Here is a 16177-nt window from a genome sequence, read left to right on the forward strand (position 1 = left end):
GTGTCTGAGGTTACAGGAAATCCTGTACTCACCAGTTCTATCCCCTGTATTACAGGACAGGTTTCCCAGACTGTGTCTGAGGTTACAGGAAATCCTGTACTCACCAGTTCTATCCCCTGTATTACAGGACAGTTTTCCCAGACTGTGTCTGAGGTTACAGGAAATCCTGTAATCACCAGTTCTCTCCCCTGTATTACAGGACAGTTTTCCCAGTCGGTGTCTGATCAGGTTACAGGAAATCCTGTACTCACCAGTTCTCTCCCCTGTATTACAGGACAGTTTTCCCAGTCTGTGTCTGAGGTTACAGGAAATCCTGTACTCACCAGTTCTATCCCCTGTATTACAGGACAGTTTTCCCAGACTGTGTCTGAGGTTACAGGAAATCCTGTACTCACCAGTTCTATCCCCTGTATTACAGGACAGTTTTCCCAGTCTGTGTCTGAGGTTACAGGAAATCCTGTACTCACCAGTTTTATCCCTTGTATTATAGGACAGTTTTCCCAGACTGTGTCTGAGGTTACAGGAAATCCTGTACTTACCAGTTCTCTCCCCTGTATTACAGGACAGTTTTCCCAGACTGTGTCTGAGGTTACAGGAAATCCTGTACTCACCAGTTCTCTGCCCTGTATTACAGGACATTTTTTCCAGTCTGTGTCTGAGGTTACAGGAAATCCTGTACTCACCAGTTACTGTGTCTGAGGTTACAGGACAGTTTTTCCAGACTGTGTCTGAGGATACAGGAAGTCCTGTACTAACCAGTTCTCTGCCCTGTATTACAGGACAGTTTTCCAAGACTGTGTCTGAGGTTACAGGAAAACCTGTACTCACCAGTTCTATCCCTTGTGTTATAGGACAGTTTTCCCAGACTGTGTCTGAGGTTACAGGAAATCCTGTACTCACCAGTTCTCTCCCCTGTATTACAGGACAGTTTTCCCAGACTGTGTCTGAGGTTACAGGAAATCCTGTACTCACCAGTTCTCTCCCCTGTATTACAGGACAGTTTTCCCAGACTGTGTCTGAGGTTACAGGAAATCCTGTACTCACCAGTTCTATCCCTTGTGTAAATGGACAGTGTTCCCAGTCTGTGTCCGGAAATCTCTGGATTATTTTTCCACAGCTGGTGCCGCCTCCTGAAATAGTAAAACCAGAATTAAAATACGAAGATCTAGAGATATGAAAATAATAAATAATAATAATTTGGAGACTCGAGTTTTATATACAAATGTACCATTATATCACCACAACATGTCGGTAGACGTCTCACCCCGGTTCACAAAATACCATCTTCATTATTGGGCCTTGAAACTCCCCGGGGACATATATCGTTATACCATTATATTATTATGTGTATGATGTACATATATGGTATTTTACATAATATGTATATTATATACCATGGACATCCATGGAAAAGCATAGACAATATATTTTGATTCATTAATAAGGCTCGGACTCCTTTTTCTAATTAAATGGTATCTTTCTATATATAGTAGCTATAGTTTGAATGGACTTTCTTGAAATAAGTATATTCATAGGGATTGCTTCAATGAAATCTCTGATACAGTATGTATACATTTATGGCATTGTAAATACAATTTACATTGTACGTCAAAAAAGCACTAAAAGACTTGTCACGGACAATGTTAAGTGATAATATAAGTCGTTGACATATTCAAGTATGGGTTACAAGACGACAATCATAAGAGGGTGCTCGTTAAATACAAAGAACATCCTCTTGGGCTATCAGTTGAGTACTTCATTAAACTGACATTCGGGTTGATGTGACACCTCGAACTCTATGTCCTGAACAATACCGACAGATACATTGTGTTGCAGTCATATGGAATGTAATGTATTTCATATTTCAGGACTAAAGCTGCATGGCAGTGCCAGGACAACAGCTTCGAGCTCTAGAACGGCTCTTGAGAAATAACTGTAATGGTATGCTTTTAAGTATGGAGTCTTTAGTTCCAGAATAACTGACCCATTTGTAAAGGCATATCCCGTTTCCTTTAGTTGTAAACATCTGGTTTGTAACAAATGCTGTTGTACTCCAGAAATACAAACAATTTACAACTATAGACATTGTAGCAGGACAATAGACTCCAGCTCCATGTCAATATGTTAGAAAAGTATAAAGGAGGTGATATACATAGGTAAGGGGAACAAAGGAAAACCAGTTACAGTAGATACTTATACCTGTATACACTTGTACATACATACATCTACCCCCCAGTCTTCAACTTCAGGAAAATCATCTACATTTTTTTAAGATATATCTTAACGTATCAGAATTTAAAGACACTACATATATACATAGTCAATAAGAGTAATTATTGTGGGAATACCATGTACAAGATTTGGCTGTTTATACAATAACAAAAGTTATATACTTTACACTTTACCGCCGTCCAAAAGTTACATATACTTTACACCATTACCGCCCTCCAAACATTACATACTTTACACCATTACCGCCCTCCAAACATTACATACTTTACACCATTACCGCCCTCCAAACATTACATACTTTACACCATTACCGCCCTCCAAACATTACATACTTTACACCATTACCGCCCTCCAAAAGTTACATATACTTTACACCATTACCGCCCTCCAAACATTACATACTTTACACCATTACCGCCCTCAAAAAGTTACATACTTAACACCATTACCGCCCTCAAAAAGTTACATACTTTACACCATTACTGCCCTCCAAAAGTTACATACTTTACACCATTACCACCCTCCAAAAGTTACATACTTAACTTTACACCATTACCACCCTCCAAAAGTTACATACTTTACAATATTATACCTCATTCATTTAAGTGCCTATTTGAGTCTAGTAGTTGCTCCGGTCCATATATAGTATATGGCCCGGAGTCAAGGGCCGAAGTCCTTGACTCCGGGCCGACGCTATATGAAAATGACGTCATAATACCAAGTTGACATCGTCATATTATGACGTCATCATTTCAGACACTGAGCGAAATGGCGTCTGGCAGTGATAGATTTGTTGGTCATATTCGGTATAATATAACAAATATTGCATGTCACTTCGGGCAATATGGGAGTTTATGGACTGGTCAGTCACCCAAATATATGTATATGGACCTCAGCTTCGCTTCGGTCCATATACATATATTTGGGTGACTGACCAGTCCATAAACTCCCATATTGCCCTCAGTGCCATGCAATATTTGTTAACTATTACCACCCTCAAAAAGTTACATACTTTACACTATTACCACCCTCCAAAAGTTACATACTTTACACTATTACCAGTCATTGGTTATAATATATAGTGAAATACTTAGTTGTGTGAGACCTAAAGAAAAGTTATCTCCCCTTTTTTTTCCATCTTCTTATTCTGTCATGTTTCCTGGTGTCACAGACTAACATGGCTGCTGATCATGACTACATTGACATATATATATGCATCACTATTCACGGGGGGATAACTCTAACGAAGTGTACTCAAACATAGGTCTGACATTCGATTGGAAAACCTTTTTCTCAGGAGGTAGTTTCATATCATATTAAGCTTGCTATCGAAGGATTATTCCGTCCATTTTGAACGGTTTTCTAAACAAAATACCCTGAGAAATTCAATTTTCCAATGAAAATTACTTTAATTTGATCTGGTGGCAGAGTACTCCAACATTTTCATTCTCTTGCCAATGTACTTATTGAAATATATATTAAAATATTTAAATATGAAAATCTGCTGCTGCTGCTGCACTCAGGGAAAACATGTTTAACAAGAAGACATTACCGATAATGAAATTCTCTAGATATGATACATATGCCTATCACAGGGTTCTTGCCAGCAGTTGCCAATTTAATATTTTGCACCAAATAATATTTAATTGCCAGATAAGATATTGAGTTCATCAGCTTTTAGGTGACAAAATCAGTGGTTGTTTTGTGAAGAATGACATCATATATATACATGTCGTAACACGTCACGCATGAAGAATTTCTGATGATCCAACATGTACATTAAGATAGGAGATTTATCCACTTATCATATATGTTTAATATATTGCCACCTTACCAGCATCTGATTGGTCGAGACTTTTCCTTCAGAATTTCAGAGAACTCAAACTTTCTACTTTAATTTCAATCATTTTTGTTTGTTTCGAAATGGGTTCGAGTTACATAATATAAACATTTTAGTAGATAACAAATGATATCTAGATATTTTACCAAGTCCTCTGAAATGCGATGTGCCAATATAACATTATTTTTTGTGCCAATAATGGCCCTTTACATACATGTATGACTGATTTTGCCAATACTGGTATAATTTATGCATAAGATTAGCTGTATCAAGGATAATCATATACATTACATGCCTAACAAAGTAGTAATTGTCCAATATTCCTATAATCATATATACAGGCCAACAATCTAGCTATAGAATTCTCAGGAGTGGTATAAAAATCAAGTAAGCTCAATTGTATAACCCTTCATCAGTACCATGTCCCATACAGTGGTCATCCTAATACTGATTTCTTTATATCTACTCCTAAATTGATAATCTACCTCTTCATCAGTACCATGTCCCATACAGTGGTAATTAATCCTAATACTGATATTTTTCTAATCTAACTCTACATCAGTACCATATTCCATGCAGTGATAATCATTGTACTCTCGTCTCTCTTATAACTACTCAATATCTTCATAATCTACCTCTTCATCAGTACCATGTCCCATAGAGTGGTCATCCTAATACTTATTTCTTTCCATCTACACCTACATTTATAATCTAACTACATCAGTACCATGTCCCATACAGTGGTCATCCTAATACTTATTTCTTTCCATCTACACCTACATTTATAATCTAACTCTACATCAGTACCATATTCCATGCAGTGATAATCATGGTACTCTCATCTCTCTTATAACTACTCAATATCTTCATAATCTAATCCTTCATCAGTACCATGTCCCATACAGTGGTAAGAGTTCTGGAAATCAGATTACACATTCTCTACATTCTTGACATTCTGGAGGCTGCCTTACTATGGTTCCTGACCTAGTTTGACCAAAGTGGGTTGATAAACATCTCTTTCCTTAGAATCAAAAACATGAAATAATTAGCTTGTTAATAGCAGCTAATTGATGCTCCGTAATTTCTCTTGTGATCAGATGCAAGATAATCCTATATTGTGGTCCTGCATCTTCTTCACTTTTTGGGCTACATCTTAACAAATACACAGATTAATGGTAAGCATGTAGTTTGTGTATGTTGCACACATGTGGGAGTCTCACACCTGGTGGAGGAAGCCAGGAGACCTACTGGGGGAACTCTGTTTTTAGACCCTGAGAAGAGGAACCAAAATATTAATGCCTGTCTGTACGATCTACCCCCCATATCTCATAGTGGTTCTCAATGATTCAGTTATAATCCATTAAATGGGTATTTTGAGTTACAGCTGTAGCTACTGTACAAACAGGTATTTCTGCCATCATTTATCTTCCTGACGTTTCAATTTTTTGGGGTATTTGATTTTAAGCCCATTCTTATATTCCCATTTCTATACAAATCCATCCATGGTTATCATACTTAAACACACTGGAAAAGATATAAAAAATCCCTTGTAATGAAAAAAAAAAACTGTATTCAAATACCCTGTATCTTCTGTAGCAATGTCTAACAAAAGTTCGTGTGCACAGGCGGTGAAAATTGACCTGGAGCTTATAGGTAAAACATGACCTAATTATATAAACATAAAGTAAATTTAATACCTTTTTGACCTTTTGTAGCTTAAAAAATCAGTTACACACGACCAGCAATTTATCAGAATTAGGTCATCTTTCATCCACAATGCAAAGTCATCAAAATGAACATAGGCCTTGCTCAGCTCTTAAATAACAAGAGGCCTATATGGGCCTTAATTACAGTAACAGGAGTTCTGAAATATTTCAGCCAATTTGACCCTTTATGGCCGCACCATTCAGCCCCTGGGGGTCAGTCAGATCCAACATGTGTATACTATCAAACTGTCATCCCATGCTGATAATGTTAACCAAATTAGAATGAATACCAACAGAAATTATACCAAATGATACTTGTAATCAAAAATGTGATTTCCCAATAATAACTATAGTTTACAAGTTTATCCTCTCTCCATTGACAAATGTGAGACCCAAGGGTCATGAAATTCACAATTTTGGTATAGCACCTTAAGACATTTCCATAGATCTATGAAGAGTATTTCATTCTTACCTTATTTGGATCTTTAGAAGAAGTTTTTTGAACTTTCAGCTAATTTGATCCCTTTTTGGCCTGCCCCTGCCCCTGGGGGCTGCACCATATTAATATTTAAACTATTGGTTAACATTTGGCCATGGGAGGTTTTTGCAATATTTTGTTGAAATTGGTTCCAGAGTTTCTGAGAAGAAGTTGAAAATGTAAATTGTTTATAGACTCGCAATATACATGTCACATCACAATGGACTAAAGGCGATTGGAATAGGTCACCAGGTGACCTTATAAAAGTTTTATCCCAAACAATGTATTCTCTGTTTAAAATGATCTATTAAAGGGCTTATAACATGGTTTATTTTCTTTGGTTTAATTTATACTTTATTTTCTGTTTAAAATTATCCATCAAATGGCTTTTAACATGTTTATTATTTTTTTTAAATCTAATTTCATTTAAGTATCATCAACCGATCTCAAATATCTCTATCTGGTGAAAATTTTGCATTGCATATAGCATTTACTTCATTCATACAAAAAGTAAGGAAGCTGTTTGTCAACTAATGTCAATTACGTCGACCCCCGACAGACTTGACATGTCATGAAACTACAATTATTAGTCTGAAAGTCTGAAAGTTCTGCTCCACTGAAGATCATAATTTTGTGGTTTGAGGTTTTTCTCAAACCCTGCCACATACTAGCTATGACATTTGGTATCGTCAACACTTCACCTTACACATAAGTACAGGTATCGTCAACACTTCACCTTACACATAAGTACAGGTATCGTCAACACTTCACCTTACACACAGGTACAGGTATCGTCAACACTTCACCTTACACATAGGTACAGGTATCGTCAACACTTCACCTTACACAGGTCAACACTTCACCTTACACACAGGTACAGGTATCGGCAACACTTCACCTTACACATAGGTACAGGTATCGGCAACACTTCACCTTACACATAAGTACAGGTATCGGCAACACTTCACCTTACACATAGGTACAGGTATTCTCAACACTTCACCTTACACATAGGTACAGGTATCGTCAACACTTCACCTTACACATAGGTACAGGTATCGTCAACACTTCACCTTACACATAGGTACAGGTATCGTCAACACTTCACCTTACACACAGGTACAGGTATCGTCAACACTTCACCTTACACATAGGTACAGGTATCGTCAACACTTCACCTTACACACAGGTACAGGTATCGTCAACACTTCACCTTACACATATATATAGGTTACAAGATTATGTGGTTTGCGAGGGATACAATACATTATATGGTTTGCGAGGAATACAATACATTATGTGGTTTATGAGGGATACAATACATTATGTGGTTTGCGAGGGATACAATACATATATGTGGTTTGTGAGGGATACAATACATTATGTGGTTTGCGAGGGATACAATACATTATGTGGTTTGCGAGGGATACAATACTTTGCCATCCTAAATATATTTTAACACAGAATTTCAATGACCTAGCTACCTTAAGTTAATAAGATAGTACGTATACACGGCCTGAACAATAAATTTGACCTTTAACCTGCAACTTTGACCTTTGGGCGTATAGATCCGAAACTCGCAAGACATTGCTGTAGATCGCCGTAAAACATATCATATTCATATAAAATTTCATTCATCCACCTTTCTTCAATAAGCAGTAAGTTTTCACACAGGCATTGAATTTGACCTTTACATAACCCCAAACAGTGAATTTAACCTTTACATAAACCTTAATGTGACCTTGACATTCAACACAATACAGACCCATAGTTAGTGTGTAATATATACTGTCATGATCTTCCTTCACATAGTTATAAGTACATCCCAATGAATGTATGCATTCCATGGAGCTAAATCTACTAATCATATATAAGATGGCACATCTTTTTTCAATGAAATATGAGATATGGGAGTTCGAATTCCTATAGAGTAAACCATAAGCATTTTAATGTAAGGTAAAATTCTCCGATCCTATAATAGGCCTACTTTCCCTAGACTCCAATAACACACACTTCCACAGAAATTCTTAATTTAGATTTCTGTTAATTCCTGGAGAAAAGGAAAGTTTGTACAACTGACAGGACCATATATTAAACACATTTAGTTGCCTTTAAATAAAGTCTAATCAAGTCATACACCCTTTATTTAAGAATCAACGCCCCGTTTAATTGAAACACATAAAGATGTTATTTGAATCCACACATATACAGCTGCCAACAATATATACCCAGAACTGATCCGACTTTTGTTAAAAGTTGCAAACGCTGGGCTTATAGACATGTACATCCCCAGATGCACCATGTAAACCGCCCCCTGGTCTGAGAGGAGGCTTGAGACATGCTGGAGCACAATTATCCCAAATCAATGCCTCTCCTTCTAGAAGTACAGCCATCCCTCAATTAACAGCCTCCTGGAACACAACCTCCATCCACTAGTCTGACTTGAGGGCTATTTTTAGGGGCTATAATTGTGACATGTCAGAAGGTCTAGGGTTTTATTTCTTGTAGAGATGAACTTTAACTGCAGTTTACTGGTATCTTACATGTACAAATTCCTCTGTAATCTACTAAAACAAGTCTTTAATTATGCTCAGTATTCAGGAAGCAGATAGTTGCCATATGGTTTGTGGTCTTTGGGTCCCCCCCCCCCCCCCCCCCCCCCCCTCCTCCTCCTCGACTTATTTCATTTTCTTTAAATTCTGCAGTGCATTGCAGATAATGTTGTTCCAAATAAATATCCTTATTATTTATTTAGATTGATGTTTAGTTATCTAGTCATGCAATCTTGATTTTCTATAATCATTCATGACTTGACTTTGAAGAAATCTTTTCTGATTTTGATACTTAGATTTGGAGCAGACTTCACTCAATGAAGCTATACCTTTTTCTATAAATCTAGCTAGGTATCAAAAATATATTACATTTGAACATTTTATTTATTTTGGTAATGTGTCTATTTATAATCAATATACTTGCCTTTCAATTGATGAGGATCAAACTTTTATCATTTTCTGAGAATGTTGATTGACCATATACCGGTACATGATTTTTGAAGCGATTCCCAAAAATTATTGATTGTTTTTACGAACAAATGGGCATCATGGGTCACAAGCATTCCCTGCCTGTGTTAGTTTGTGTTTCCCATCCCAGGAAGCTGAGAAACGGGCTGGTCTGTGCCGCCATGGTATGTCATTGGGCAATTGCTCTTGACGGCATTTGACAGGTCTCCTGTATGTTGTTCAGTTAGGTAGCCACCAACTACTACAATACAAGGAAAACCCCCACCTCAAAATGACCCTTGCTGTTCATGGGGCGATAGATACAGCAAACAAACCAACTATTCTGCGACATATATACCAGAGTCTCCAAAAAACGGTAGTTGCTATATATATATATGCCTGCATATCGCTCATAGCATATTTTTGGGGGTGGGAGGACTGGTTTGTCTGTTGCCAATATACATGTAATGTGACCAGGTGTGTGTCCTGTTGGGTGTCTTTAAAGACTGTATATATAGATACGCTTCATCGAGGTACTGGTATCACTATAAAGTCTGCACTAGTTCCACACTATCACAAGGCGACAAACACAAATATACCGATCCAATATACTGCAGTCTCCCAAAAGACACACATGCACCTTGTACACATGTTGGGAAGACTGTCCTTAAATGACCTTATATATTTGTTGATAGGATGTTAAACAATACAAACAAACCAGACCCGGTGTAATGTTTTATACAATACTGACATGATGGTTTTAACTACCCCAAGTTGTTTATACATAAATCTAATACCTGTGTGCCAGATTTGATGTTTAACAGCCGGAAGGACCGGGGGTACCAAAGATCATGATATTACCACACACTGGTATGTCTAACCCTTCACTGATGTAACCAGATATTTCTTTATAAAAACACCTCCTTAAAATGTCTATGTCTCTTACATTCCAAATTCAGTCTAAATTAGTTAATATAACATGCTTCCTAAACTGGTAGTTATTCGAATTCCCATGTATACATGTATGTGGACACCCAACAGATTTGACCAACAGTTGTATAGGCTTCAAATCAAAAACATGTACCGGTACTTGTTGAAACCTCTTACTGTATTTTCTACAATTAGCACCAGATCTAGAGGCTCTGAAAAACTTGACAAAAAGAGAGGTGCAGGATGATACATAAATGTTAAGATCTGTCTGGATCATAAAAAAGATTGAATGAAAAATGTGTCAAATTTCTTCAACATTTGAAATATTTTGAGTTATTTATGATAACTTTAAATTGTACATAAGTCTCGGGATATGATGAAAGTTGCTTTATACTTTTTACAAATTGATTATTTTTAATCGGTTTTGACTCCTGGTGTAATTTGCAGGTGGTTGGGTGGCACAGTGGTAACACACTTGCCTTTCACCTAGGTGGCCAGGGTTTGATGCCCCGATTGGACGTTAAAAGGTATTGGGTCACCTCTCGCGTGTTCTCCAGTTTCCTCCCACAGTAATTATATAAGACCCCTCTCATGCTTCCATCAGGACCAACACCAGTGATTGATACTAGTTGCTATGACTTATTTCACAATCATTGTAATTTACAGATAAAGGGCAAATGCAATGTATACTTATTTTCTAAAACAGGTATATGTAGCGCTATATAACTTAACACAGGGATGAGAGCAGATGAATGTAAAAAAGTCTGAAATCCCAACTTGTGTGTTTTCTGTGATGAAATATTAAAATTAACAATACAGCCAACATGAGAAGAAAGTCTGAAATCAGACTTTTATCTGGAAATTCTTAAACCTGTTAGCATGTGCTGTGTCATGCAAGACTGAATCGCTACAACTCAATTTGTAATAATTAATGACGTAATATGTCATTTTGATTTTTTTTCCTCTGTTAAATCTACATGACATCAAAAGATATCTAAACTTTCCTTAGTATACATGTTATGACTCCATATAAAAAACATGTATAACTATAGTTTTTTGCTCCACACAGACTGCCAATAAGGTGTATCTCTATATATTTAGTATAAAGGATTTTACCGACAATTTATGAGCAATTCATTAAACTCCATCACTTCTATTGATATTTTTTATAGCATATATACAATGACAATAAAGTAAATAATTTGCTCGATTATAAATGAAACAATGCAGTCTGTATACATACAGGGCGGGCGATATTATATTCTCACAGAGTGTCGGATTAATACATGAAATGTACTTGTACATTGTACTGGCAAGCTGTGGCTAATTGTTTCATGGTTGTTGGTCGGGAACTTGGGATACATGTACTTCAATTGCAATGACTTAATTATGTCGCAGTGCCACTATGCATGATAACACGCCTCGACTAATTGGGCTTATCGCGCGAATCGCGCGAATCGGTGCAATTGTGATAGCTTGGTTTCTGAGGCAGTCTTAGTCCTGTACAGGTACAAACTACATGAAAACATGTACAGAAATTACTATTTCCTTTTAAAATAACGACAAAATGTCAATACCAAGTTCAATCTGTACTATTTTTAAACAGTTGAACCTTTATTAACAATAACAGTTTTCACAGAAATTAAATACACAATAACCCGGAAATCCTTTGCTTAATCAAATAATTGAACATTTTGAATATGATTTGTTGCTGTGACCTACTGAAGCGTAAAATAAAAGGAAATAAAATTTTACAATTTGCTCATCAACCATGTCAATGTATCAGCAGTTTTCCAACAAAACCTCAATCATTAGCATAAATTGAAGATTTCTTTTACATTTAACATATTGATACATGTACATTTGTACCTGGTCTTCTAGAATGTAGAGCCTTGAATTGAGAGTGTGTTTTTGACTCTCAAATGTGATATGAAGTTGGGTTTGAAGGGACTGTACACGTGTATTTGACCTATGATAGAATGTAACTTCTGAAATGCCTGAAAATCAAGGGTCAACTGGATTCAGTAAATATCTGATTTTTTTGCATATATATATTAAAATTCTCTAAACTGTAACTCTAGGACTATTAATCAGATGAATTATCTGCTTTTAAATCTTAATTATGAGCCAGTAATCATTCACTGATATAGTAACTTGTATTTTGCACAAGTATAGCCTTCAGGCTTCTCTAATACACATGAAAACATGTTTGTGTTAAATTCAATTACGAACAAAACAATTTTTCCTGTGAACACTTGATTTATGATGCATCTACATATTTCTTGGTTGCAATGAAATTTTGTGTTATCATAATATGGTCTCTGGCTCCGATGCTGCTATATATTTCCAGTGCAGGTTAAGTTTAAATTTATCACAAGCTTTCCCAAGAAAACTCAAACTGACCAGTATTTTGGATATTGGTAGCTACAATGTATCTTAGTCCTTGATTATATAAATTTGCCAGTAGCCAGTGATATCAATTTTCAGAAACTGGCAAATTTCACAATTATTTAAACGGCTAAATTTTCCCCATTATAATGGAAACATTATATTCAATTAGTAATACATTATACTTGTATAGTGCTATAACTGTTCTCTAGTAAGTTACTAAAAACATAACATCACAAAATAACTTACACGGATTGATTACCTCATGGGTGATTTCCTGTAATTTGATCAATAATTAGTTTTTTTTTGTTTGCTGGGTTTATCACCCTGTGAACAGCCAAGGTCATTTTGAGGCAGTGTCTCATTGTAGTAGTTGGTGACTACCTCACTGAATAAAATACAGGACACCTGCTGCATGCCATTCAGAGCAATTAGGGTAGCGTATTTTGCCCAAGGATAAAACCACACCAGCACGGACTGCGAACTGTTCTTTTCACACATACACACACCCCCTCTGGAGTCTGACTCCAGAGAATTTTTTTATATGAAATTTAACAAGAAGGCATACCACATTTAAAGGAGATGAGTTTAAAAAGTTTCTACATAAAATCAACAATTAATTCATATATATCTTTTGGCAGCTGCCAATCATTTGACATCATTTATGAAATTTTGAAATGGTTTGTGCATACATACTGTACTCTGACAGCTAATAAGTGGGATAAAACTACCACTACCAGGACACATTTAAATTTCATTAAATATATCTTTTTAAAATCTTAGATGGGCTTACATGCCTTGGAATTAAGTTGATAATAAAAACATTCTTGGAAATTTGGTAGTCAGTAATGGAAAATATAAATAAACTTTCTTAATGAAATAAATCATATTGATTTTCATTGCCACAATTGGTCGCAGGTCACCAGGTGCATGTGGCATAATTCAGTGTCCAAATATCTATATATGATAGTGTATGGAGGTCTCAGGTCTGAATCCTGATCAGGAACAGCTGGTTCCCTTTTCTGTTATATTAATTTGTTAAATGATATTAAAACTGATTAAGTTTTCAACTTCTGGTAGTGGTACATGTATATTAGCCTCCTTTCCTGGTTGTGCCATCAACATTTAAGTGTATGTAATTAGTGAATGTTCTTAATATAATTGATGCAAATAATGGAAAGAAATAATGTGGTATGCATACATGAAAAAAAAAGATATGTCTTTCCGTTGGCGTCACTTTAAATGAAATCCACTTTTGGGGATGGGTCACAAATATTAATATGTGAATCTAAGGTCATTGAAACACATTGTAATGCAAAAGCTGCAGTTCAACTTTATATCAGTCCAGACTCTTTGCCATCTGATATGGGTAGACTCCTTTAGGTTATGTAAATAATCCGAAAATTCACCGACCGCTGTCTTGAGTCTGAAGTTTGTTTACATAGTTTGAAGATGAAGCTCGTCTGGTTAGGATAACGATAGCATATACCAAAGTTCGACCAAACATTGTTATTTATCTATGCTTAGATACTGCACATAAAAACTACAAAAAGCAATAGACATATAAATGACTGTATGTCTTATATAGGTAGACTCATGACATATATACTTCATTTGTAATCGACATCAATCAATGTGATCAGAGTTCGTCATCCCCCCCGTTTCCTCCCTCGTCAAATTATATGCATGCATATTTATAAATGTATCAATAAATGCAATTTATGAACAATTAACTTACTTTCTTTCTCATGGTCATATCCTACCACGACAAAGTAGTCGGCCAAGCGAGACATCGCACTAAGTACCGGGAAATCGCTTCGTGGCTTCCCGATTCCATTACACAGTCGCCATCTTGTTTTTCAATAACTGTCAGCACACAGCTGCCGCACGTTATTCACATATCCGGAATAATTGGACGAAGGGAGATAACTCTTACATTGTATTGAGGCTGAGCTGTCAACCGGATAGAAACCGATCTACTGAACAAAAATACTGATATGTATAATTTTGGCTGAAATGAAGAAATATGAATTATTATATGTATTTCAAAATTAGACGCTATGCTCTAGACTGGAGGATTTCGTCTGATTTACAAGATATTGGCTTTATCATTCGCTCTTGGGACCACAAGTAAAAATATCGAATGTATATTTTCCTAACACAAACAAAGATGATAGGCATTATTACAAGGTGTTTTTACTGTGCAACTAAAACATAATTTCACTTTTGATTTTGATAGGCTGCGTATCGATGACAATATAATGAAAATAATTGTATTCATATACATGTAGCACGTTTGGAATAAGCATAAAATGGGATAAATATCCAAATATAAATTAAGGAGACACTAAAATGCTTCAAAACATACATAAGAATAGTGTTAACTCATATACCCCACACACATTATTACATTTCGTAGTCACATTATAGCTAAATACTCCAACATATAGCCGTTTGATGTGCTTCAGCTTTAAAGAATACGTCATTAAGATGATAAAATATTCATCAGCTTATTTTTGCATGATTACGGTTATTACAATAGATAATCACATTATAGGTAAATCGCATCACTATACTCCAATATACGGTCGTTCAATGTATTTCAACTTTGAAGAATAACTCATTAAGCTTATTTGAACAGCTTATTATAAATCGCATATATTTAAACGTGACTGTACGCCATAGTCGTTAAATTATTTTATATCAGTGCTGATTGACGACTCGGAATCACAGGAAACTGACACAAATTCCCAATTGTGAGTACGGTTTGTGCATAGAGTTCTAGACTGTTGAGTTTGGAATTCGTACCCAGCCCCTGCCAGGGTTCGTGGACGGGTTTTGGTGAGAGCATATGTTACATGGTGATATCGGTTCGGTGCTGCGAAAAGACCGGGACGAAAAGACGATAATTACAACATACTTATTTTTCGGGGAGTAATAACGAAGTAACGAAATGGCAAATATCAGCCACCACGAGAATGATTGTAAGAGACGATGAGCGATGGAAATGAGATCAAGGAAAAGAAATGAGACGGGAATACAGAAGTAGCGAGATAAATAAGACACAATGTTTGCAGGGATTGCGATGTTATTGTAATCATCTGCCCCTGCTGTATGGCAAGCTTTATTCACGGAGCAACGTTGATCCAGGATTTTACATAATCATAGAAGATATCTTATATGATATATAATTATATAAGATATCGTATAAACTTCAAAGATATCTTTTATAATAAATGATATATCTTATATACTTTTCTTTATAAGATATCTTATATAATATTTAAGATATCCCATAAAATATATAAGATATCTTATATATTGTATGAGATATGTTATATATTATATAAGCCCTTGTATGGTTCGCCCATTGCCATTATAATGTGATCGGGTGAGATGTCCTGCTGATTGTCTTCGACGGTATGCTTCAGTGAGGTAGCACTATAAAATAGGCAAAAGTTCCGGACTATCACAAGGAGACCTAACACGAACATACCGCAGCCTCCCAAAACACACAAACAAATTTAACACACGCATGCATGTCGCATGCACGGGATACCGTCCTTAAATGACCCTAGCTGTCGATAAGACGTCAAACAATAAT

The 16177-nt window shown here is 36.1% G+C and overlaps 1 protein-coding gene across 2 annotated transcripts in view; it reads right to left on the reverse strand.

Moving 5' to 3' along the window:
- The window catches only part of LOC117336845 (myotubularin-related protein 13-like), a 65149-nt gene extending 50732 nt beyond the window's left edge, over positions 1–14417 (reverse strand). For both annotated transcript variants that reach the window (XM_033897503.1, XM_033897502.1), the window contains exons 1-2: positions 14312–14417; positions 1045–1130 (exon numbers count right to left, since the gene is read on the reverse strand). In XM_033897503.1, coding sequence (XP_033753394.1) covers positions 1045–1130; positions 14312–14366 — 141 coding nt within the window. In that variant the 5' untranslated portion in view covers positions 14367–14417. The remainder of the gene's footprint in view (positions 1–1044; positions 1131–14311) is intronic.
- Between the last annotated feature and the right edge of the window lie 1760 nt (positions 14418–16177).

Source organism: Pecten maximus, chromosome 10 (genome assembly GCF_902652985.1).
Source record: "Pecten maximus chromosome 10, xPecMax1.1, whole genome shotgun sequence".
Classification (NCBI taxonomy): Eukaryota; Metazoa; Mollusca; class Bivalvia; order Pectinida; family Pectinidae; genus Pecten; species Pecten maximus.